This window comes from Eutrigla gurnardus (assembly GCF_963514095.1).
Source record: "Eutrigla gurnardus genome assembly, chromosome: 10".
Lineage (NCBI taxonomy): Eukaryota > Metazoa > Chordata > Actinopteri > Perciformes > Triglidae > Eutrigla > Eutrigla gurnardus.
Genome location: NC_139924.1, coordinates 2957771 through 2981963, shown reverse-complemented (window position 1 = coordinate 2981963; position 24193 = coordinate 2957771). Strand labels below are relative to the sequence as shown.

At 43.6% G+C, this 24193-nt stretch overlaps 2 protein-coding genes across 4 annotated transcripts; one reads left to right on the top strand and one right to left on the bottom strand.

Annotated features, from left to right (window-relative positions):
* The first annotated feature begins 4325 nt into the window (after positions 1-4325).
* Positions 4326-11877, top strand: LOC311019980 (uncharacterized protein). Of its 3 annotated transcripts, XM_084019670.1 has the most exons (7): positions 4326-4541; positions 8221-8296; positions 8575-8586; positions 9245-9388; positions 9794-9939; positions 11485-11751; positions 11794-11877. In XM_084019670.1, exons 2-6 carry the CDS (start codon positions 8230-8232, stop codon positions 11707-11709), a joined length of 594 nt encoding a protein of 197 aa, XP_083875796.1. In that variant the 5' UTR covers positions 4326-4541; positions 8221-8229; the 3' UTR covers positions 11710-11751; positions 11794-11877. The 3 variants fall into 3 exon arrangements, with proteins under 3 accessions (XP_083875796.1, XP_083875795.1, XP_083875797.1); XM_084019669.1 differs by having other exon boundaries at positions 11485-11877; XM_084019671.1 differs by having other exon boundaries at positions 4326-4547; positions 11485-11877.
* Positions 11878-12397: 520 nt separating this feature from the next.
* Positions 12398-23967, bottom strand: LOC311019981 (succinate dehydrogenase [ubiquinone] cytochrome b small subunit B, mitochondrial-like). Its single transcript, XM_084019672.1, has 4 exons — positions 23811-23967; positions 21257-21367; positions 16674-16824; positions 12398-13565 (listed from the first exon to the last, which is right to left on the bottom strand). Exons 1-4 carry the CDS (start codon positions 23857-23859, stop codon positions 13400-13402), a joined length of 477 nt encoding a protein of 158 aa, XP_083875798.1. The 5' UTR covers positions 23860-23967; the 3' UTR covers positions 12398-13399.
* Positions 23968-24193: the final 226 nt, after the last annotated feature.

The window sequence follows — 24193 nt, the reverse complement described above, 5'->3', positions numbered from 1 at the left end:
CTTTGGTTTTCAGAAAGTGAACAGACATGCCAGGCTGACAGTGGCACTGCTAAAGTTTTTAGCAGCACAAGGCCACAAAGTCAGCCTCTCAAAATTGTAGTGGGTAAAACAGGAAGTAAACTTCCTAGGCCACATTATTTCCCATAAGGTTTAAAAAAACGAACTAACCGATAATCGGATCCGAGGCATCTTTAAAATTATGCTGAGATGGCACAGCCTCTGCAGAGCATGACACATGATCGTGGACATCGACTGACAAACACACAGACTTGGACAACGACGGACATGCCAGCTTTGTTTAGCTTGTACAAACCCTGACTGCCGCCCCGACCTTGGGCTGACCCGACTCAGAGCAACCTTTTGACACAGACTGTAAAAAGAAAGAATGAATGTCATCAGACCCATGTCGGGAGAAGACAAGGAATCCAGCCAACTTATGCTATGCTTGACTACTGCATTAACCTCTCCAACTCTCAAGTCTGTCCACACACAGGTCAGAGCAGCCCTACCAACCCCCTTGCAAGGACCACTACAGCCTGGAGACTGGGTGGTGATAAAAGACTGCAAGAGACGTCGCTGGAGGGAACTACGCTGGACAGGACCATTTCTGGTACTCCTGATAACCAACACGACTGTGAAGATAGCAGAGAGAGCCACGTGGGTCCACGCCAGCCACTGCAGGAAGGAGCCACCACTCAAGGCAGAGATCCGGACGGGGGGAACAGACCCGCAACCCTACGAGGACAAGAAGAAGAAGACCCAGCAGCTCTGCACCACGGCTTGGGATAAGAAGGAACACTCTCGAAGACGAAGAAAACAGGATCCCGATCATTGAACAATCGTAACACCTGACTGAAAGAAATAAAATTGTATAACACGTAATATAAATCCAGCAACTTATATTAGTAACGATTTAGATTTCTGTAACCCCAATGTGATCCTTCTATGGCAGTACCTATTGATTGTTGATTTAATTGTTTGATTTACAAATTAATCAAAAGGGGGGAATGTGAGGGAAATTCCTATTTAATCATGTTTCTCTGTGGGCAAATGGCTGTTTGTCTTCAATGCGTATTGCAGGACCATTTGCCACCAGGGGCGTCACCAAACAAGCCCTTTGGTGCAGGATAAGACAATGACCCTTTGATCAAAGACAACATCTGGGGACACCTGGGGAGGGGGGGGGGGGGGGGGGGGGCTGCAGGATGTCAGACCTGTATGTAAATTCAACTGCATTATAAGTGCCCATAGAAACAGTGACTCTTCAGTCATTCCTGCGTCGCACTGGGGATGGCTCATGCTGCAGCATTAAAAGATCTTCAGATTCGGATATTATGTCTATTGGTATTTCATTGCCAACTCTCACCTGCACTAGACTAAACTGGTATTTCAGTTGCAACGACACCCCAGATGTTGTGTTTGATCAAAGGGTCATTGTCTTATCCTGCATCAATGGGCTTGTCTGGCGACGCCCCTGGTGGCAAATGGTCCTGCAATACGCATTGAGGACAGACAGCCATTTGCCCACAGAAATACATGATTAAAAAGGAATTTCCCTCACACTATCTATCTATCTATCTATCTATCTATCTATCTATCTATCTATCTATCTATCTATCTATCTATCTATCTATCTATCTATCTATCTATCCATCCATCCGAGAACCATATTAGCATTAGAGCATAGAGGGTTGAGGGAACATAGAGTTATGGGAACATAGGGCTGAGGGAACATATAGTTGAGGGAACAGGGCTGAGGGAACAAATGGTTGGGGGAACATAGGGCTGAGGGAACAAAGAGCTGAGAGAACATAGGGTTAAGGGAACGTAGGGCTGGAGGAACATATAGGGAACCCTGGTTTAAGGAAACATAGGGCTGAGGGAACATAGAGTTGAGGGAGCATATGGCTGATTGGACAAAAGGTTAAGGGAACGTAGGGCTGGAGGAACATAGGGTTAAGGGAACACTGTTTAAGGAAACATAGGGCTGAGGGAACATAGAGTTGAGGGAGCATATGGCTGGCGGGACATAAGGTTAAGGGAACGTAGGGCTGGAGAAACATAGGGTTAAGGGAACCTAGGTTTAAGGGAACATAGGGCTGAGGGGACATAGAGTTAAGGGAACATAGAGGAGACATGGGCTGCGTTTCAATAACAGTTTGAGTCGCCCTCGCTCACTTGCCCTAAGCACTTGCCCTCGGGGGAATCCCCGCCGCCATCTTAAGGGCTGTTCCATTTCCCTGAACAGCTGAAGTGAACTCCGTGAGATCGACCCTTGAGGGCTGAGTGATCGAGTGAACAACGATGGCCGCTTCAGAGCTGTATATCACCCACAATGCATTGCAGTGGTGCACGAAAAATATGTCCATGCGGTGGCGATAATGAACCTTAAACACCATTGTCTGCTGTCTATTCATCACCAAGGAAGAAGAAGAAAGAAGAAAGTAGAAAATGAATTAAATTTAATTCATTTTCTTAAATTGTGCAATTAGACTGTCTGTTGCAGAGTTATGGCAGAGCCCACCGTTTACAAGTGTAAGTATATAAGCCGACGTATTGCCATCAAGCGTAGAATACGTCTTCGTCTCAATGAAATGAGTCTCTGCATATTCTGTGTAATTTGGAATAGGCAGTATAGCGCTACTCCAACAACGTGTGGTTGATCCATGATTGTCTGGGCTGTTAGTGAACGAGGGCAGGTGTGTTCCATTTACCTCTTTCACTCCCCCTCCGCCCTCTTTCCCTCCGCCCTCCAAGTGGCCTCCGTGTGACGTCATAGCAAGGGCTGAGGGCAAGTGAGCAAGGGTGACTCAAACTGTTATTGAAACGCAGCCATGGGCTTACTTCCACACATACACCAACCAGGTTCCCTCCATCACAGCTGAAATCACCAATATTGCTTCCTTGTACATGTTGAAGTCCCAGATCCACCAGGAAACCAAACACGTTTTTGTTTTCATAAGAGCAGTGGTGTCATGTAAACTGACTGGCATTTAAAGGGTTACAATTCTGGAGAATAATATTTTAATGCATATTTGAATATATTGTAATCAGGACTGAAGTTGGTTAAAATAGGTAATTCATTCACTGACATCAGCTTCTAATGAATGCTGGAATCCATTTGAACCTTTCATCTAAAAAACACATGATGAGCACAGAGCCCATCTTCTCAATATCTCAACTCATCAGCATCTCCCTCTTGCCCTCACTGACTTTTTGTTCATCCATTATTCATTGCCTCTCTACTTCTATAGACATGGATCATATCACATATGCACACACCCTTATAACTATTGTTACTAATTATACAATTGTTATTTTTTTTTACATTATTGCTATTGCTGCCATTGCTATTGTTGTTTTTTTGTATATATCTTATTGTTATCACTACTACTTCTAATATTATTAATATTGTTATTATTATTTGGTGGAGGATGGTGATGATCTGAGGGTCCTCAGGAAGGCTGGAATCAGGCAGGTTTATCTTTGTGAAGGATGTTTGAATCAAGACCCGTACAAGGTCCTCCTGGAAGAAAAGCTGCTTCCCTCTGCTCTGAAAATGACCCCCAAACCCCCGGGATTGGTTCTTCCAGCAGGACAATGCTCCATGCCACACTGCCAGGTCCATCAAGGTGTGGATGGAGGACCACCACACCAAGACCCTGTCATGGCCAGCCCAATCTCCAGACCTGAACCCCACTGAAAACCTCTGGAATGTGATCAAGAGGAAGATGGAGGTCATAAGCCATCAAACAAAGCCAGGCTGGTTTCATATTTGCAGCAGGAGTGACATAAAGTACACAAGAGCAATGTGAGAGACTGGTGGAGAGATGCCAAGATGCATGAAAGCTGGGATTAAACATCAGGGTTATTCCACCAAATATTGATTCATGAACTCTTCACATTAGTATTGTGTTGTTTAAAAATTACTATTAACTTGTTTTCTTTGCATTATTTGAGGTTTGAAAACACTTTTTTGTTATTTTGACCAGTTGTCATTTTCTGAAAAAAGTGTGTGTGTGTGTGTGTATATCATTATTATTTGTATTATTATTGTTTTGTGAGTAGTGTACTGTACCGTCTTTACCACCCAATTGTCCTGTAGTCTTTTTGTAATGTTATTTTGCGCCAATAAAGGAAAAGAAAAATATCTAACTCAGTGAAAGTGTTAATAATATTAATGTGTTTTTATTGAGAGCCACCAAAACAACCTCTTAAAAAGTGAGGCAAAATCAGCTATTCACCACAGTGTTGCCTTTCAGCTCGCGTTGGCCCTCTGGTGGCACACATACACATATTCACCGACGAGCCAGTTTCATAGGAAGTAGGAAGAGGAAGATAAAAGGCGACTTCAAAATAATAGCAGCTAAAAGCTAAAACTGATCTAGTAAGACGACGTTGACATATCAGGGCCGGTTCGGGATATTGGAAACTGTCTATCTAAAGTCAGATTAAGAAGTGCCTTTCCCGTTGTGTCGCGAGCCAGATTGTTACAGCCTTTTTTACACCGAAGGAAGTGGCGAATCCGCGGGCGACGTCAGGTAAAGGTGATTTTTTTCTAGTAGTATGCCTAATTGTAAAACTGGAGGGAACCTGGAGAAACGTCTGTATCTCGGATCCAGACAGGAAACGAGCAGGAGTTTAGTTTGAAGGACTTTATTTTATCGTAACGTTCCTGTCTGTCGCCCTCATTTAAAGGGGGACCGTGTGAAAGTAGAAACTCGAGAGAAAACTCACACCGCCTTTAAAGTTAAACCTACTAGACCTTCAAGCCGCTACGTTTTTGTTTTAACCTTTTATTTATTCATTAACCGTGACAATATTCAGACGGTGGTAAACATACAACGTATACAAAACATAACAGCGGACATACGAGTGTTGCTGCTTGACATGCAACGTCGACAGCATCTCACGTTGCTGCTAGACTATGTCGAAAATGCTCCAATTAATGCTGCCTTCAAGTGCTACTCGGAAGATCCTGCTTCCCAGTCGGAATTACGTGAACGTCACAAGTGCTTTGTCGTCAAAGCCTTGAACAAGGTAACGTCAGCTATTGTGATACGTTTGCACTCCTGGATAGGACGATGACCACTATTAGTCTATATCAATTTAAATGCACATAGATTACAGATTAAAATTCTGTTTACAAGCAACATCTGATAATCTGTCCTTTTCTCTGCCATGTGGAAGGTTCGGGTCACCCCAAGTAGCAAACTTGGGTGTTAAAATTACTTTCTTTCCTTCCTTCCTTCCTTCCTTCCTTCCTTCCTTCCTTCCTTCCTTCCTTCCTTCCTTCCTTCCTTCATTCCTTCCTTCCTCCCTGACTCTTATACAGGTACAATTTCCAGAGGGATTACTTAAATATTCTGATTCTGATTTCCACAGATATTTAAATATAAATATAAATAAATGTCAACGTGGTACACAAACTACAGATAACCTACAGATCGCATCTAACAGGAAGTAAATATTTCTACAACTTCCTCCTTGAAACTGTGGACTGGACGGCAGCTTTCCTGCTTCCACCTGTTCTCGTCTTCTTTCCAGGCGAATTCATCTCCAACGAGCCTGATGTCTTCTGGTATTATGGTGGAAAATACATACACTCCAGTGGCTTTCAAATATATTTACATTTCCAGTTTTAGTATACAGAAAAAATACTAACAAAGGAATGTACTATCTGGAAATACACTCACCGGCCACTTTATTAGGTGCACCTGTCCAACTGCTTGTTAACGCAAATTTCTAATCAGCCAATCACATTGTTAGCAACTCAATGCATTTAGGCATGTAGACATGGTCAAGACGATCTGCTGCAGTTCAAACCGAGCATCAGAATGGGGAAGAAGGGTGATTTAAGTGACTTTGAACGTGGCATGGTTGTTGGTGCCAGACGGGCTGGTCTGAGTATTTCAGAAACTGCTGATCTACTGGGATTTTCACGCACAACCATCTCTAGGGTTTACAGAGAATGGTCCGAAAAAGAGAAAATATCCAGTGAGCGGCAGTTCTGTGGGCGCAAATTCCTTGTTGATACCAGAGGTCAGAGGAGAATGGCCAGACTGGTTCGAGCTGATAGAAAGGCAACAGTAACTCAAATAACCACTCGTTACAACCGAGGTATGCAGAAGAGCATCTCTGAACACACAACACGTCGAACCTTGAGGCGGATGGGCTACAGCAGCAGAAGACAACACCGGGTGCCACTCCTGTCAGCTAAGAACAGGAAACTGAGGCTACAATTCACACAGGCTCACCAAAATTGGACAATAGAAGATTGGAAAAACGTTGCCTGGTCTGATGAGTCTCGATTTCTGCTGCGACATTCGGATGGTAGGGTCAGAATTTGGCGTCAACAACATGAAAGCATGGATCCATCCTGCCTTGTATCAACGGTTCAGGCTGCTGGTGGTGGTGTAATGGTGTGGGGGATATTTTCTTGGCACACTTTGGGCCCATTAGTACCAATTGAGCATCGTGTCAACGCCACAGCCTACCTGAGTATTGTTGCTGACCATGTCTATCCCTTTATGACCACAGTGTACCCATCTTCTGATGGCTACTTCCAGCAGGATAACGCGCCATGTCATAAAGCGTGAATCATCTCAGACTGGTTTCTTGAACATGACAATGAGTTCACTGTACTCAAATGGCCTCCACAGTCACCAGATCTCAATCCAATAGAGCACCTTTGGGATGTTGTGGAATGCAAGATTTGCATCATGGATGTGCAGCCGACAAATCTGCAGCAACTGCGTGATGCTATCATGTCAATATGGACCAAACTCTCTGAGGAATGTTTCCAGTACCTTGTTGAATCTATGCCACGAAGGATTAAGGCAGTTCTGAAGGCAAAAGGGGGTCCAACCCGGTACTAGCAAGGTGTACCTAATAAAGTGGCCAGTGAGTGTATATTGAACGTATATTTTCATAGTAACACTTTAACACACTGTATAATAATTGTTGTATGGAACATATTCTATGACTATATCACAGCAAAATATACTTTAAGTGAAAGTTACGTGTAATTACTTAAGTGTACTTCTGTCAACTTTGTTATTATATAATTGGTTTGTTTTTAATAATATATGCAAAACAATCTTAACAATGCACTGGAAGTACACTCAGGTACACTTAAGTACACTTAAGTAAACTAGAATGTAATATAGTCAGTTTTTCAACATCATCGTAACACCAAATGAGGGTAAATCATTTGGAAGAAAGCTGATCCGGTACCGGGCTCCGTCTGTGGTCTCCGTCTGTGGTCCATATGTGGTCTATTTGTTGTTCGTCTTCTGACTCTGACTGTTGTCTCATTCTGTAGAGTGTGTCTGTGGTCCATCTATGGACTCCATCTGTTGTCCGTCTGGTGTCAGGCTGTGGTCAGTCTATGGACTTTGTCTGTGGTCTCCATCTGTGGTCCGTCTGTGGTCTCTGTCTGTGGTCCGTCTATGGACTTTGTCTGTGGTCCGTCTGTGGTCTCTGTCTGTGGTCCGTCTATGGACTCTGTCTGTGGTCTCTGTCTGTGGACTACATCTGTGGTCCGTCTGTGGTCTCTGTCTGTGGTCCGTCTGTGGTCTCTGTCTGTGGTCAGTCTATGGACTTTGTCTGTGGTCTCCATCTGTGGTCCGTCTGTGGTTTCTGTCTGTGGTCCGTCTATGGACTTTGTCTGTGGTCCGTCTGTGGTCTCTGTCTGTGGTCCGTCTATGGACTTTGTCTGTGGTCTCCATCTGTGGTCCATCTGTGGTCTCTGTCTGTGGTCCGTCTATGGACTTTGTCTGTGGTCCGTCTGTGGTCTCTGTCTGTGGTCCGTCTATGGACTTTGTCTGTGGTCTCCATCTGTGGTCCGTCTGTGGTCTCTGTCTGTGGTCCGTCTATGGACTTTGTCTGTGGTCCGTCTGTGGTCTCTGTCTGTGGACTACATCTGTGGTCCGTCTGTGGTCTCTGTCTGTGGTCCGTCTATGGACTTTGTCTGTGGTCTCCATCTGTGGTCCGTCTGTGGTCCATCTATGGACTTTGTCTGTGGTCTCTGTCTGTGGACTACATCTGTGGTAAACTATAATTGGATTGAATAGATCAGCCTCATTCCAGCTATGCGAGTCGGTATTGGCCCCATATCAGATATCGGTGCATCCTTAGTTCTATATTTCATATACATATAACCTAAAACCATCATCACACATAAAAAGAACAATAATAATAAATCCTGTGTGTGAGCAGGTCTACCAGATGGCGACCATCAGCTGCTCCCCTGTCACATGTGTCGGTACAAAGGCCAATGCCTTCTACTTTCAAGGTAAAACTAATTTCAGATTTCATCTTCCTCAGTAGCTAACCATTATGACCAGATAGATCACCATAGAAACCCTCACAATGAGTTGATTGTGGTGAATAATCATACATATCATCAGGGGTGACCATCATGGTAGGGATGTGTTTGTAGCATGTTTATATTATTTTATTACTATTTATTACTAATATATGGTCCAAAATATTTGATTGTATTTATTGAAAGGCTGTTTTTACTGTTTGTATATGAATCCTGACATCTTGTCTCCTGCTCTCTATTTAAAGTGGCAGCAGAAGGTGAGGACATTCTTTATGTTTTTTAATACCCTAATGCATCTGGGGCCCCTTCCTCTCACGCTGGGGCCCTTCCTCTCACCTTGGGGCCCTTCCTCTCACGCTGGGGCCCCCTTCCTCTCACACTGGGGCCCTTCCTCTCACGCTGGGGCCCCCTTCCTCTCATGCTGGGGCCCCCTTCCTCTCATGCTGGGGCCCCCTTCCCCCACGCTGGGGCCCCCTTCCTCTCACCTTGGGCTCCTTCCTCTCACGCTGGGGCCCCCTTCCTCTCATGCCTGGGCCCCCTTCCTCTCATGCTGGGGCCCCCTTCCTCTCATGCTTGGGCCCCAACACTGTCATCCTTTCACATTCAACTAAAAACGTTGCTTTTTAATCAGTAGACTGCTTGTCCGTCAGGATTATTTTTTATTTTTTAAATTTGGATTATTTTGTCATTTTGATTTGTTTTTTGTTATTCTTTTGGTTTTAATACTTGTCTGTCTTTCTTTCTTTCTTTCTTTCTTTCTTTGAATTGTTATTTCTATATCTTTATGCTTTGAATTGATGTGCATCACTTTTAACGACTTGTGTTTGATTTGATAGTATGTATTATTCAATACATACGTAATACGTATCAATAACTGAAGGTTGCTTTACTGCTGTTTCTCTCTCCGTGATGCAGATGTGGATGAAGACGCTTTTGGAATTTCCAAAAAGTCCCTGAAGAATTATTACATCCGAAGCAAGGACAACAAATTCCTGCTTTTAAATGCTGAAAATCAATTTCAAGCTCAAAACCTGACCGTGGATCAGCTGTGTGACCCTGGTGAGACATTTGAGCTGTTAGCCGGAGTGATGTAGACCCATTATTACCAAATCTCCTCATATTACATGCAATGTGTATTGGCAGAGCTTCTCTAGGTCGATAGAGGAATTCTTAAGTATTGATCATTGGCCACTGTGAAAGGAAACACATACAGGAAACAACATAACTGTTCTGTCCATTCAAATTGATAGATACTGAATTTAGTGATGACACAAAACAGACAGACAGACAGACAGACAGACAGACAGACAGACAGACAGACAGACAGACAGACAGACAGACAGATAGATTACTGAGGTCACACACTGAAAATATAGAAACATCCTAGTGATTTCAAACTTTTGGAGAATAATGTTTCTCTAATGTAACAATGGTCCGTCATCTTCTTGCTCATCTTGTTTACAGACTGCAAGTTCAATATCCAAAAGTACAACAATCTTGAAACACCAGGAGGCAAGCCGGTGAACGCAACCATGTTGTATATGAAAGTAAACGACAAGAACATGGTGGCGTGCTGCAGTCACCAGGGGGACATTTATCCTGAGGAGATGGTGAGCCCAAACATCCACCAGGAACAAGATTTAGGGTTCTGGTCTCTAGTTTATTACAGGGTCAATTTGACCCCATTCAGTGTTTAACGTCTCTAAAAAGAGGGTTCACATAATTTAACTATTTTCCTAGTTTAATGGGGGCAAATGTGTGCACATAACATTAATATGATGTTTGCAATGTCCTGTATACACTTTGGTGGGGGTTCTGTTTCATTTAATGAGTTATTAAATGAAACAGGAAGTACCTGAAGCATAAACCTGGGAAACAATTAAGATTCTAATCATTTTTCTGAAGGTTTCACATTGCTGGAGTCAAACCCACGCGAAGGATCCCAGATGTTAGAAAATGAGAGCAGGAGGGTTAAAACATGAAACCTTGTTGATATTTTAGCATTGCCTGATTTAGTGGTTAGCTTCTCCAGCTGTTGCTAGCTAGCCAGCAATTGCATGGTGTTCGTTATGGACAAACCGTGACTAGCACAGAAGTCCAACAATAGAACCCCACTCGGGTTCAGATTGGGGAGGCCGTTCCTCCCAATCACGCCCCTCCAGGTAACACTGTCGTTACCCACGTGAGCGTTGAAGTCCCCCAGTAAAACAATGGAGTCCCCGGTTGGAGAACTCTCCAGTACCCCTCCTAGGGACTCCAAGAAGACTGGGTACTCTGCACTGCTGTTGGGCCCGTAGGCCGAAACAACAGTGAGAGACCTATTCCCTCGCAGGCGCAGGGAAACAACGCTCTCGTTCACTGGGGAAAACTCCACCACATGGCGGCCGAGCTGGGGAGCTATGAGCAAGCCCACACCAGCTCGACACCTCTCACCGCAGGCAACTCCAGAGTAGAAGAGAGTCCAGCCTCTCTCAAGGAGTTGGGTTCCAGAGCCCAGACCCTGTGCATGGAGGTGAGCCCGACTACCACTAGCCGGTAGCGCTCAACCTCCCGCACTAGCTCAGGCTCTTTCCCCCAGTGAGGTGACATTCCATGTCCCCATGGCTAGTGTCACCGTCCGGGGATTGGGTAGCCGGGGCACCCGCACAGGACAGCCACCCAAATCACACCGCACCCGCCCCTTCTGAACCCTCCTGTGGGTGGTGGTGAGCAAAATCATTGTTGTTTTTTCAAATTAACTACTATGCCTTTAAGCCAGATGTTTAGGCCAAGGACCCCTAGGCGTATAGAGACATGGTGGAGGGACCCCCTATTACATATCGTATAAAATAGTGCCTCTTATTAAACCGGTCAATAATAATGTGTAGCAGTACTTTGTAATGGTCTAAACAATGTTGTAAAAAAGCTTTAAAACGGCATCACATAAGAAGTAGGGATTGAACATTCTTTCAGCTTGACTGAACCACACATAGTAGTTTTCTGTCACATTATTGATGTCATGACAAATCATAGGATTGTGGCACAAACAAAAACTTCTTTAACGTTATTGATGCTTTGTGAAACATGTTTAATGTGTTACTAACATGCAACCCGAGATGCAGATGTGTAGATGATTGTTTTATTGTGAAAAGCGTCTTAAAGTTGTTCTCCTGCAGGAAGCTCTGCCCAGCAGCATCAAGGAGAGTACCCACAAGGCTTTGTTCTACATGAGAACGGAGTCACCTTCCAACACGTACACGTTTGAGTCCTCCATGTACCCGTCCGCCTTCCTGGGGTTCCAGTCCGATGGGGAGAACCCCTCTCTCCTGAAACTGGTCTTGCACGTTAAAGGGAAAGATGAAGTGGACGACTCCTGTGACGTCATTTTAATAAGTAATTAATGATTTCATCCATCAGTTTGTCTCGTGAAGGATCAATCAAACATGAAACCAACTTCTCTATGTGCAGTTTCACACAGAAAAAACTGGCAGCACATTTTTATAGTTATACACATTTTACTGTGCAGATAATTGACTTGTGAATTGAATAAAGCGATTTTCCGTTCAAAAGTTTGGAGTCTTCATCGTTATATTTATATTTTAATATATTAATTCAGGCAACATACGTACATAGTATTTACAGTTTGAATATTAGGTTCCCCAAAAGAATTAGAATTAAACTTCCTTTGGAGAGTTGATTTGAACCATCATAGTTCATGTTGTTGTAATGTGATTATTTCTTATTTGTAGTTGTTTTTCAATCAGTTTGGGCTGCATCTTTGCATGCAAATGCAATATACAAATGGTTGTTATAAAAAATGTTTTGTCGATGTCATCAGAGGACGGGACAATATTGTTGAAAGCATCTTTCACCCAAATAGCCTTCGACTTTGTTTTCCAGTTAAGAAAAGTCTCGCCCACTCTAGAAGCAACACACCTGTTATTACAGCTGGGTATAGATATTAATATGTGACACTGAAACAGGTTCCTATTTACATCTGCACACATTTTCCTTTCTGCCTTTTGGTTGAACAACGCAGTCTACCCTCATAACTGTGTATATTTTTGGGCCATAGAATGTGAAAATAGGAAACGTGTGTAAAGCCAACTTTATTTCGCATTGTTTTGCATATAATCTGAAGAGATGTTAATTGAACATAAATTACAAAATGACAATTGCTAAAAGAAGCAAACTGACCAAACTTGTGCACCAGACAAAGACACGAATCCAGAAACTGAAAGAACAGAGCCGACCAGCATCATCTCATCACAGGCTCACATTGATCGAGGAACAGCGCCTGAACAGAAGAGAGATTTAGTATATGCCAAAATAAATGTACATTTATCATACTGTTTTTTAAGATGTGCTCACTGAAGTACAACACTACTCACTGTCACAGAGGTGACATTTGATGGGCAGAGGACGGTATTTTACATTTCAGACCCTGCTGTGGATGATGAGCTTTTTATTACGCTGCCAGACTTCCTCCGACCACCGGAGGTCACCAGTAATTCGGGGATTGCTAGATGGCTTGAAATGACCTTCACTTTGATGAAACTTCAATAAAGCAGCAGAGCAGATCTCCTCCTGGACTAAACAGGCCAATCAAAGCAACAATTGGCAGCTGAGCAACAACACACACATGAAATCGGATGTTGGAGGAGGGTTGGGGGTCTGTAGAGCCTGATGGGTTTCGGTGCTAAAAAGGCAGAACGCACATGTGGTGGGACGCGAAAGAGACTTCGGAACCCCAACATGAACAAAAGAACCTGCGTCCGTGTAGAAGTCATAGCAGTTTTGTTGAAAATGTGCATGGCGTCAGTAAATACACTCATACATGGCACCATAGTGGATCTCGTATGTGTGAACACAAACTGAAGCCACATATTAGAAGAGAGAATGGATGCCAAGACACCAACTTTAACTACAATTACACACTTGTGAATCTATGATAACTCTATACTGTTATATTGTCAAAAATGATATATTTATAAGAATATACATGGAACACCTTGAATTTTTACAATCAGCCAGGATCAGATTGTTCCCATCCTGGTGTCGAGCTCCTCCCTTCCCAGTCCACAGTTCTGTTCATTTGCTCCAAAGCAGGGCGATGGCTTTGCAGATGCCCACGTCGTTGTAGTTGAAGTAGCAGAGTCCGGCGAAGGTGACCGTGGACAGGAGGAAGAGGCCTGCGTTGGCCATCTTGATCTTTGTGTCTCCATGAACGTAGTCTGTTAACACCTGGCTGATGCCCCTACAGGACAGAAACACACAGGAGGGGCAGTCAGTGAGGAGAAGAACTGATCACTGATCAATCTCACCAAGAAACGTATAATGAAACTTAAATAGCGGCAAGTGGATTGACAGATGGGGGGGGGGGGGGGGGGGGGCATGTACACATGTTCATGGGCTCTGAATGATTGAATTAGAACTACTAGAATGTTCCTTCAGTAAATGTCTTAAGTTTGACTCAGCAACCATATGATTAGACACCATTTGATGGGAAAAATGCTCTAAAATTGTAAAACGAAGAATTTAGAAAAATTAAAACGAAAAACACGGAATTTGGGAAAAAATCTAATTGAATCTGGAAAAAATTAACGCATTTCATAGGGCCCTATTCTATCCTATAATTCTACTAAAGGTTTTTTTGTGTGCTATAACATCCTGTTATGAACACACTCATCCCCAGTACCAGCTGAATGGTTCGACCCACGTCCATGACATCGCCAAATGACATCGGTCGGAGTGGTTTTGGTCAAAGAGGACGTGGCTTGACCTTTTGAGATGCACCTGCCCCAAAGGCTGTTGCTTAAGGAGACTAATCACTACTCATGACTGGGATTTGTGCTCCACACTCGGCATGCTGACTAGTCGCTGCTTTAATTGATGGACGAACACATTGCAGCGACACTAAGCTAAAGCCTCCTCCTCAAGTCTGCAAACAAACCTGGCTGGCTGAATTAATAGCTGCTGACGGCTACAACCAGACTGCTGAATCCCCCCTCCCCGACCATACCCCACCTCACCCCGGTCCACACCACCCGACCCCATCCCACACCGCCCCACCACGAAGTTTGTCTTTTGTCCCGTATGGGTCAGTGAACAAGCTAAAACTTAGTGCTGGTGGAGACCTTTGGGAAATACGTGGATGGAGGGATTCAAATCCTAACATGCTTGTGTGTGAAAGGAGAGAAAGACCAAGTCAAATTAATACCCTGTTCACACTGGACTACAAGTCCCTGTGGACCCGGAGATGAGGGAACGTACACACCACGTTTTCCCAGGATAAGGGAAGTTTGTTATTAACTGGGCATAACGGCCCTGCTCACAGCAGCCAATCTGACATTCACAGGGTAAAGAACACCTTTTATCAACGTGAATTGTGGCCCCGTTGCATTTAGGTGGGCCGGGGGGCCCTGTTCCATTTAGGTGGGCCCCTTTCCATTTCATGATAAGAGCCGTTCGAATTCTCTAAATGCAAAGGAAAGGAGCTCCAATGCTTCCTTTCAGAGCTCCTTTAGCATAGGATGCAACGGACCTTCCTATGCGATAGGAAAGGAGATTACGCCGACCCACAATTCTTTGCGAGAGCAACATTTAAAGTGCCGCACACCTTTAAATGAAAACAAACGATATGTGCATTTACATATTTAACAGTTACTTTCAAGCAGACATATAGTAATTGGAATAGTGATGATAAATGTGTGGACAGTGATAATAATTGAATGGTATTTTTTTTATTTATTTCAATCATGTTACAAATGTTTGACAAAAACGAAACTAAAACCACAAATGAAACGTAAATCAAACAACGGTCAAACAGAAAGGAGGAGCTGCTGGAACTGAAGCTGGTCAGTGAACCAGCTGTTGATAAAACCAACATGTGGAGAAGTGGACGATGCGTTTTTTGTAGTCCATTATTGTAGTTTCTCCAGCGCAGACGCACGTCAATCGCCGGTGCCGATCATCAGCTGTCAATCATCAGCGGCCGCGTTATAATGACGTAGTTTAGTGAAAGTCCGGTCGGATTCTCTGAGCACCGCGGTCGACTATTCCTAAATCCTTTTGAGTTCTCCTATCGCCTTTCCTTAACCCCGTGACGTTTACTCCAGAGGTCAAGGAATAGGAGTTAGGACCTTATTTTTTGACTATTCGACTGCACCCATTGAGTGTTTTATGGTGAGCTGTGATAAAATCACAGTGATAAAATCATAGTGATGACCCTACTACGACATGTCAAAACGGCTGCTACTGGAGGCTGTAGTTTGTGGTCCTGGTCCTGTGGTTTGTGGTTGAACTTAAGTTATACTAACAGCTGTTTAACAACATGTTAGAAACACCTCCGAGCCCCCAAAAGGACCATGACGTTGTTAGATCTAACGGATCATTAGAAGCTTCATAACGGGAGGATCTGTGCACCCAATAACCTGTTACCAAGAACAAGATCTAGCACAGGAAGATGCGGTAGCCACGCCCCCCTCTGGCCACAACCAACCACAGGAAACACATCCTTGGTGTGTAATCAACACGTAAACAGGAAGTGAAAGAAGTGGGCTCGAAATGGAGGCTATGGTGGGGATTTAATATTAAATGCAACAACAACAGATTGTTTTACAACTGGAATAGGAGTATGAATATGGATATGGGTTGATATGAGCATGTCACTCACTGTGTTCCACATTGCACACAACATTTCTATAAGTTAATCATTTGAATGTCAAGGTCATGAATGAATTCAAACTATTTGGTACTGCCCTAATTATGGATATGATTTGTGATCTAAAAGATAACAGTGTCATATTTTAAATAAAATGTTCCCTTCTTGTCTGTGGGGAATGAAAGAAGTGAGGTCAGAGGTGAGAAACGGAATGGAAGAGGGTCCCACGAGCCCCTCTTTTGTGTTCGGATGAGGCCTTGTGCTATGAGAGAAGAAGAACCGACTTCAAACAGAAAAGGACTAAGGAGGGACTTCAAAACCTGCGTCGGCCAATGGGATCGTTTTCATTAAGTCAGTCAGTCTGTCGATAATAATAAATGCATTAAATGGGGAAAAATGACCACCTGCTAACTGGATTTCATAGAAAATTTTAAGTGTGAATAATTAGTCAAATGTAATGAGAAACAATACACTTCCAAAAGCAAATGCAAGTTGACCAGCGCAGAGCGTCAGTGAGAAACACACTTCACTTCAGAATGACCACCTGAGGAGTCACATTCTGAACAACGTAATCCCTCTCCATTGATCACACTGGTATGATCCTACGCATCAATATGTTCCGTCTTATTAGAGAAGTAACATTGTGGCACAGCCTAAACATATGGAGATATTATTGGTCTATTTGGGATTTGCATGTCTTACCAGTGTCCATGCAGGGTCAGGGCAGCAGCCAGGGAGTAGTCGATGACCGGGTTGGGGTTCAGGTAGGCGACGGGTCCCATAGCCAGCAGCAGGATGCTCAGCACCCGCTCTGCTGTCCAGTGCAGAGAGGCGGCTTTGGAGCCAGATCCAGCTGAAAGGCAGAGAAAGGGCACAGGATCACAGACGGGCATCTTTTATAGTGAAGATCAAAAAGGACAAATTCAAAAATAAGGTATGAATACAAAAAAAGCAACATTATGTGAGTCTGTTCTTTAGGATAATTCCTGGAGGCACATATTTTAAAGGGGCCCTATTATGCTATTTTTCCACAAGTTAATATAAGTTATTGATGTCTCCAAACCTGGTCTTTGAATTCCTCAACTGGAAAAAACATTCGGAACATGTATTTCGGAGTGGATCACACTCCTCATTTTCAGCTTTTTTACCCCACTTTTTCAAACGGGTGATTCTGTCGGGGTGTAGCCTTATGCTAATGAGATGACCCCTGACCCCGCTCCTACTGAGGAAGTGGTTGTGTCTCTCCGCCCCATGCTGTCCGCGTCCAGCTTGTTGCCATGGTTATGGTTCTACGCTACAAACTAACAGCGGTCCAGCCGTACCGCTTCGAACTGGACTCCGACCCAGAACCAGGACCGGCTCCTGTAGAAGTTCCGACGCCGCGGATGCAGCAGGACGAACCTGGATGGTTAGTTAACATGTCTGTGTAACGTTTTGGACGGTAACTCGATGTGTTAGCGTAGCTAGCGCTAGCCACAATGACGCTAATGCTGCGTTCTTCGCTCTATAAGTAACGTATCTGTGAGCTATTTTCGGCAACAATTAATATCGTTAGTAGTGCCGTGTTGTTGACAGCTCATTGTTGCATGTTTTCCAAATGGGGAACATTATATTTAAACGGATGAAAACCCAATGAAAACAGCATCCTGTATGCGGGCAGTTTGTTTACATCACATTAACGGGATTAAAAACTTGATCCTCTACACATAAAGATATACAAGCAACAGGATTTGGTCAGTATCATGTCGTCCTCCAGAATTATGTGCTGAATTGTGAATTATAGGCTGTGTGCTGTGTTTTATAAACGTGATTGTGCTCCATCTCAACATTATGTGCTAAACTTACTGTTACAAAATTCAAACATGAGGTTTACACCTCAGCTTGTCAGCAAAGTCAGTCAGGTTACCATATTAACAAGATTTGTTGTTGAAATGCTCAAATTCTGTACTATATTCATCTAGGTGACCATGTGGGCCTTCAGACACTGAACACGTCTGCTGCATGGAGACACCACAGGTAATGTTACTTTGTTACACCAAGTTGTCTGTTGAGATTATTATTCACATAACATGACGATTATCATGATTCACACTAGGTAAGAAGACGGATGCAGCAGCTGGAGGAGGAAGAGGCATGCATGGTGGGACATCCTGGTTGGAACTGTCTGTCTGAATGTTCTCTCTCCAAAACGCATGAAATATACAGCTGGTTATGGTGCTTTACACGTAAGAGGAATACAGCAGTCTGTTGTTTGTTTATCAATTGTGTTTTATAAAAATAAATCCCTCTATGCAACATATTATGCAGTCTTCCTGACCATTACTTCAGTAATATTAACCATGACACATTTTACAATTACTGTAAAGACTTTATTGTCAAATTAATCAGCAGTTGAAATTCACAGTTATATCAGAACACAAACGCAAACTGTTTGTGGCCGACTCTGCAGGGTCATATCAAGCTCTTCTGAAGTCAAGGAAGAGCTGCCCTCCGAAGTATCCTCCTCCTCTACCGGGTCCAGGCGAGCTCTCTGTGATGGTCTCCTTATTGGAGTGGTTGTGAAACGGGTCTGGAACCATGGCTGCCACCAAAGTCCTTGCAGGACACAGTAGCTGTAACAGAGTTGTATGGAGGAATGAAACCCATGATATCACATAATAGAAATACACATCTGCACAACTACTAGTAGTTGCTGTTAAACCTGATCTCAAGTAGGCTACATGTCAGGCTACACACCTTTACCTGTCCTCCTAGACAGCTGACTGCCAACAGTAGCTGTGGTGGGTCGGTGTGGGACGCTGATGTTAGCTGCTGCTCTGTAAGCAGACAGACAGTCAGACAGACAGTCAGAGTTTACCACTACATCTGAAATGTGGAACACGTTACTATTTCACTATAACTGATGTTGTGACGCACCAATAGCTCGTAAAATCCCTTCGTTAGCGGTGCAAAAACAAACGTTTGGTGACGTCGTCTTTGCATCGGCGTGTATAAACAAACAGATCAGCTGCTCTTGCTGCCGCATTCGAGCTACAAAATGTTCCCAAGCAAACTGATGTCTAGCGTTATTTTACAGGTTTGGGCCCCCGCAGTACTACGTATCGTTAACGGTCCTCAATATCAATACAATGGAAGCTTTTAACGCAACACGCCAATGCTAACTTTAGCGCAACACGCCAATGCTAACACACCAATGCTAAGAAAGCAACGGTAAACTGTAACACAGCATATTACATAATATTTAGTAACTTACCGCTTCAGTGTCTGTGGTTGGCTCTCGGACTGTCGGTATTGATCCAAACGTTAGCCTCAGGTTAGAGGCATATCCTGAGCTGTAGCGACCCATGTTGTCAAAGCTCCTGTCGTTGAATTGCGTCGCACACACAAACACTCTTTACGGACGCGTGTGCGCACATTTCCATCGTAGATGCTCCGACGATGCCAGTAAATATCAGCAATTGGACTGCCAACTCGCTTTCCGTTGATTTTGGCATTTTGGTCCACTGGTTTGTACATCACACTGACAGCCAACAGGTATGGGGATTATGTGGGCGGGACCACACAGGTGGAGCGATTCTAATGAGCCGAGATGACCCATATAAGGCACAGCAAAATTCGGTGCTGACGTCATTTAGTGGACATTCTGCAAACCGTTCGTTTATCGGGAGGATTTCTTTCAAACTGAGAAAGTGAAAAAGGGAGATGGTGGTCTTTTCTGATACTGTGGGGACTTATTGACACCCCAGGGACCCATTTTAGGGTTGAAAAACATGGAAAAGTCGATTTTTCATAATAGGGCCCCTTTAAAATCTGGTCCCATTTCTCATGTGTCTACCATGACAGCAGCTCTTTCAATTCACTCGTGACTAGATTTATGATGATTCCGATAACACAGTTGTGTCATCAGTATCAATGGGCCTCATTCACCAATATCTTCTAATATCCTTCTTAAAGTTGTGGAGGAAACGAGAACAGCAAACGAGCCGTTATATTCTGTAGCGTCAGTAGTGGATATAAAATAACACTCAAACAATATATATAGGGGTGGGAAGCTCTTGGTACCTCACGATTCACTTACAATTCGAGGTTGATTATAAACTGATTATTACAGTTTTTTGGTGTACATTTCCATGCATGATTTAAAAATTAAATCTGAGTTTGCTACTCCGTTTGCTAGTCACTTCCTACTTTTGTGATGATCAGTAAAAGAAAACCAACAGGTTAATTACGGTCTGTAATATTTTATTCAAGTAAAGGCTTTTCTTTGTAAGTAGATATTACTTCCTATGAACACATCAATGCAGCTTACATTTCAACACATCACAGCGTAGTGGTCTGTGGTCTCCCGGCGCTGTGAGATCGTGTCTAACGTTTCATACAGAGACCGAACACACTAAGAGTAAAACCAGAGACTGTCTGTGGAACAAACAACAAGGTCGCTGCCGTATTTATGCCGAGATGACGTTAATGTTCACTGTCCGTTAAGATGCAAAGTTGCAGATGCAAATCTTAACGGACAAACTTAACAAACGATGACTCAGACTTCTTACTCATCGTTGTAACTTCAGTATACTCTTATTTACTCATAAATTGTAATTAAATTAATTATGTAAAAATTTAATTTCAGCATAAAAATGTCTCAATTAATGTCAAAGCTGATCTGCCAAGCGTTGATGCATGTAGGTTTCCAGAGAAAGCCTCCACCGCTGTGTCGTCCACTAGATGACACACTAGCCGGAGTAGTGGCTCAGTGGATGAAACCTGCTCGCATGAAGCAGACCTCACATGAACCTGGTGTCAAAGTACTGCCACCATTTAAGATGCTAAATGTGGAGCACAAACACCAGCCACAGAGGCTTTCAGGTCAAACAGGAAAAATGGCTCACTTCAAACAGAGTTGCGTACAGAGAAACTACACCGAATCACTTCTGATGGAGAAAAAAAGTAATCAAGAGAAGATTTGACACAAATAAGACACCTTTACTTGTTCATTCCTATCAATACTTTTCGGCAGCCAGAGTCCACTACGATGGACTTTGACTACGCATGTCATTTACAATATTTAGCGGTGATAACTGAGCTCAAAGTGAGAAACAAGTAGTATAAAATGTTTAGGCTCCTTGTTGATCAAACTGTGGCACGGATGTGGATTCAACTCTGCAGGCATTTCCGGGGTTGTGGTATTTCATGCTGTTGATTTGCTCAATATATCAAGTTATTCCTTTGGTTGTGAACTCCCTGTACCTACTGTGTGTACTACTGTGTACTTCTTTGCAGATACTGACCGTACAGCGCTTGTGACGCATGAATCTTTGCTGTCAGCTGGTGGGGCTGCTCCTGGTATTTGTGTGGTACAACCAGCGGTCTGGCCAACAGACCGTTTTGGTAGTACAGAGCTGAAGAGAAAAGACAAAACTTATGTCAACAATAAAACATGGGACGATGTGAAAAAACAAACTCAGAGTTTAAGCAAAACCTGCTTTCTGGAATACACCCCAGGTCCTAAAGCAGCAAAGAAGCCCTTTGGTCCAGGGAGCTATTTCACAAAGGCAGACTTAAGAAATCCAGGATAACAGAAAAAGCGAGGCTTGAATTAGTCTCCTCTGTGTATCCTGGCTTGATAGGTTTCACGTAGGCCGAGCCAGGATGAAGAGGAGTGACCAAGTCAAGCCAGGTGTAAGTCATTCGGAAAAACGCACATTCATGGCTGTCTTCAATAGACCACGGTACCCATCACAGATTTACTGATGCAGATGTGGCGTCCGCTGCAGCTTCTGATGGAAATGTATGAGGAAATAAAGCATATCATGTGCAAAGAAGAATATACGGCTGGAAAAAGAGCGTGGCAGACAATTATAGAGGAGCGACTGAATGCGAGACCTAATCATCTACATTTACTAACCACGGCTCTTAACTGAAACCGTCATTATTGTACCATTCAAGCAGTTACTTGGTATTTGCGTGTTGACTGTGTGTAACCTACTTTATTGAGTGGCTTGTACATTATGGGGTGAATGAAAGTTCCATTTGTGTGCTTTAGTGCATATCATACCGGAATATCCGGGACTCTTATTTTGAAATGGTATAAACAGGAAGTATCCTGTCTGCTATTAACTATGTGAGCGCAGTAAGAGTGGCCACATGATATGTATATGACTTTATATATTGCCTTTATGACTGACTTCAGTGAAAACATGGAATAACTTTAAAAAACATGTTGGTTTCCGATCGGAGTGACTGCTGACTGAAGAGATAAGGACCAGGATCAAGCCTGGCTGTTAGCCTGGTCTGGAGCAGGCTAACTGCACAGAATGAACCTCCATGGTAACTTACGTGCCACTGCTTTAATGAACCGAGTCAAGCTCAATTTAGCTAGGATAACCGGAAAATCGTGACTTTATCCTCTATCTAGGTTTTGTGAAACAGCCCTCTGGTCCTGAAGCAGCAAAGCAGCCACAGACCATCACACTAAAACTAAAACCGCCATGTTTGACTGTTGCTATGGTGCTCTTATTGTGGAATGATGCGTTAGATTTCCACCAGATGTAATGGGGCCCATGTCTTCCAAAACGTTCTACCTTTGACTCATCAGTCCATAGAATGTTATCCCAAAGGTCTTGGGAGTCATCAAGATGTGTTTTGGTAATGGAAGATGAGCCTTTTTGTTCTTTATGGACAGAAGTGGTTTCGGTCTCCCATGGGTGCCATCTTTGCCATCAGTGTCCTCCTTATTGTGGAATCATTAACACTGACCTAACTGAGGCAAATGAGTTCTGCACTCCTTCAGATGTTATTCTGGCCTCTTTTGGGACCTCCTGGATGAGTCACCGATGTGCTCTTGGTGGAGTTCTGGTGGCCAGTCGGTCCTTGGAAGGTTCACCACTGTTCCATGTTCTCTCCATTTGTTAATAATGGCTCTCACTGTGGTTCTCTGGTGTTCAGGGCGTTAGAAATGTCTTAGTAACCCTTTCCATGCTGATAAATTATTTTCTTCCTCATTCGTACTTTTGATCGCAGCATCATCTGCTGCTTTTTCAGACCTTTGCTTCACATTGCCAGGGTCTCTTTAAATGTTCAGATTGAACAGGTCTGGCAGTAATCATTCCAGGGTGTCTCTTGTGAAATGTAACGCAATTATATATGGCAGCACCGTATGTCCCAAACAAATATGCATAAATAATCTAATTTTAATGTGGGCTTGACAACATTTGTTTTTAAATAAATGGCAGGGTAAGGCATTTATTAAAGCCAGGCATTTATACTTTAGTCAAACAATGATGAGTGGTTCAACTCTCGACTGGTTCGCCAACAGCCAGTGTTCCCATGAACCGGTACTGAAACACATCCGGACTCGTTGCATGTCTGACATGAGCCGAATTGAACACGGAGTCTTGTCCTCTCAGAAAATGTCTGTTGTAAAGTTTTGCCGTGTGTAGTTTTGTCAACAAGTGTGTTGTTTTAAAATTCACAAACAACTGACTGCAGACTGGCGAACAGTTATGCGTCTCGCGCGAGCAATAACGTCATGGGCAGTGTGATGTCATGGTAGCAAATTTCAATCCCCCTCAGCAAGCGAAGCACCGTGGTTGAACCGTGTGAGCGTATTACAATAACTACCGGTAGTCCGGAACAAACGGGACCCGGTGTTGAAGGACTGACGCTACACTAGAGCCGTAAGTGCGAACTAAAGTGATGAACTTGAGCGTAGTCTCGTAGTGGTCCCTGCCGGACGCGCTACAGCTGATACCCGACCGTTCAACCGGACCCGGCCTATCACACGGATTAAAGAGGGGCGGCCGGAAAAGACCAGGCACACGGAGAACAGACACAAGTACTCACGTTTGACTCCTCTGCGACACACAGAACTCAACCTGACGATAGCCGCCATGATGATCAACCAACCAAGGTCACCGCAGTTACCCGGATGTGGTTATGCTGTCGTCAGCAGCACAAAGATGTTGGCTGTTTGAGAAGATATGCAGCTTCATCTCAAGATATTACAGCTCGCTACATGTGCACATGGCGGTAGAACCAGAACAACGGAGGCGCTATTTATTCCACTTTTAATGTAAAACTGCTGCTGAGTTTACCCTCCAGAAATACATATATGATGACCATTAACAGAGGAATGAAGAGATGAAAATGGCTCACCATCTCAGTCTTTACAACCTCAAATTGGCATTAAAAGAAAATCCTTACTATATGTATATGTTGTTTTGGGT

What these genes read in the sequence shown, in the direction of transcription:
- LOC311019980 (XM_084019670.1), top strand. Translation starts at nt 8,230, where the DNA reads ATGGCGACCATCAGCTGCTCCCCTGTCACATGTGTCGGTACAAAGGCC. An exon ending in GGATCAGCTGTGTGACCCTG is followed by an intron (nt 9,389 to 9,793) that starts GTGAGACATTTG and finishes TCTTGTTTACAG; the next exon opens with ACTGCAAGTTCAATATCCAA. An exon ending in ACATTTATCCTGAGGAGATG is followed by an intron (nt 9,940 to 11,484) that starts GTGAGCCCAAAC and finishes GTTCTCCTGCAG; the next exon opens with GAAGCTCTGCCCAGCAGCAT.
- LOC311019981 (XM_084019672.1), bottom strand. Translation starts at nt 23,859, where the DNA reads ATGGCGGCTATCGTCAGGTTGAGTTCTGTGTGTCGCAGAGGAGTCAAA. An exon ending in TGCGTCACAAGCGCTGTACG is followed by an intron (nt 16,825 to 21,256) that starts GTCAGTATCTGC and finishes TCTGCCTTTCAG; the next exon opens with CTGGATCTGGCTCCAAAGCC. An exon ending in CTGACCCTGCATGGACACTG is followed by an intron (nt 13,566 to 16,673) that starts GTAAGACATGCA and finishes TCTGTCCTGTAG; the next exon opens with GGGCATCAGCCAGGTGTTAA.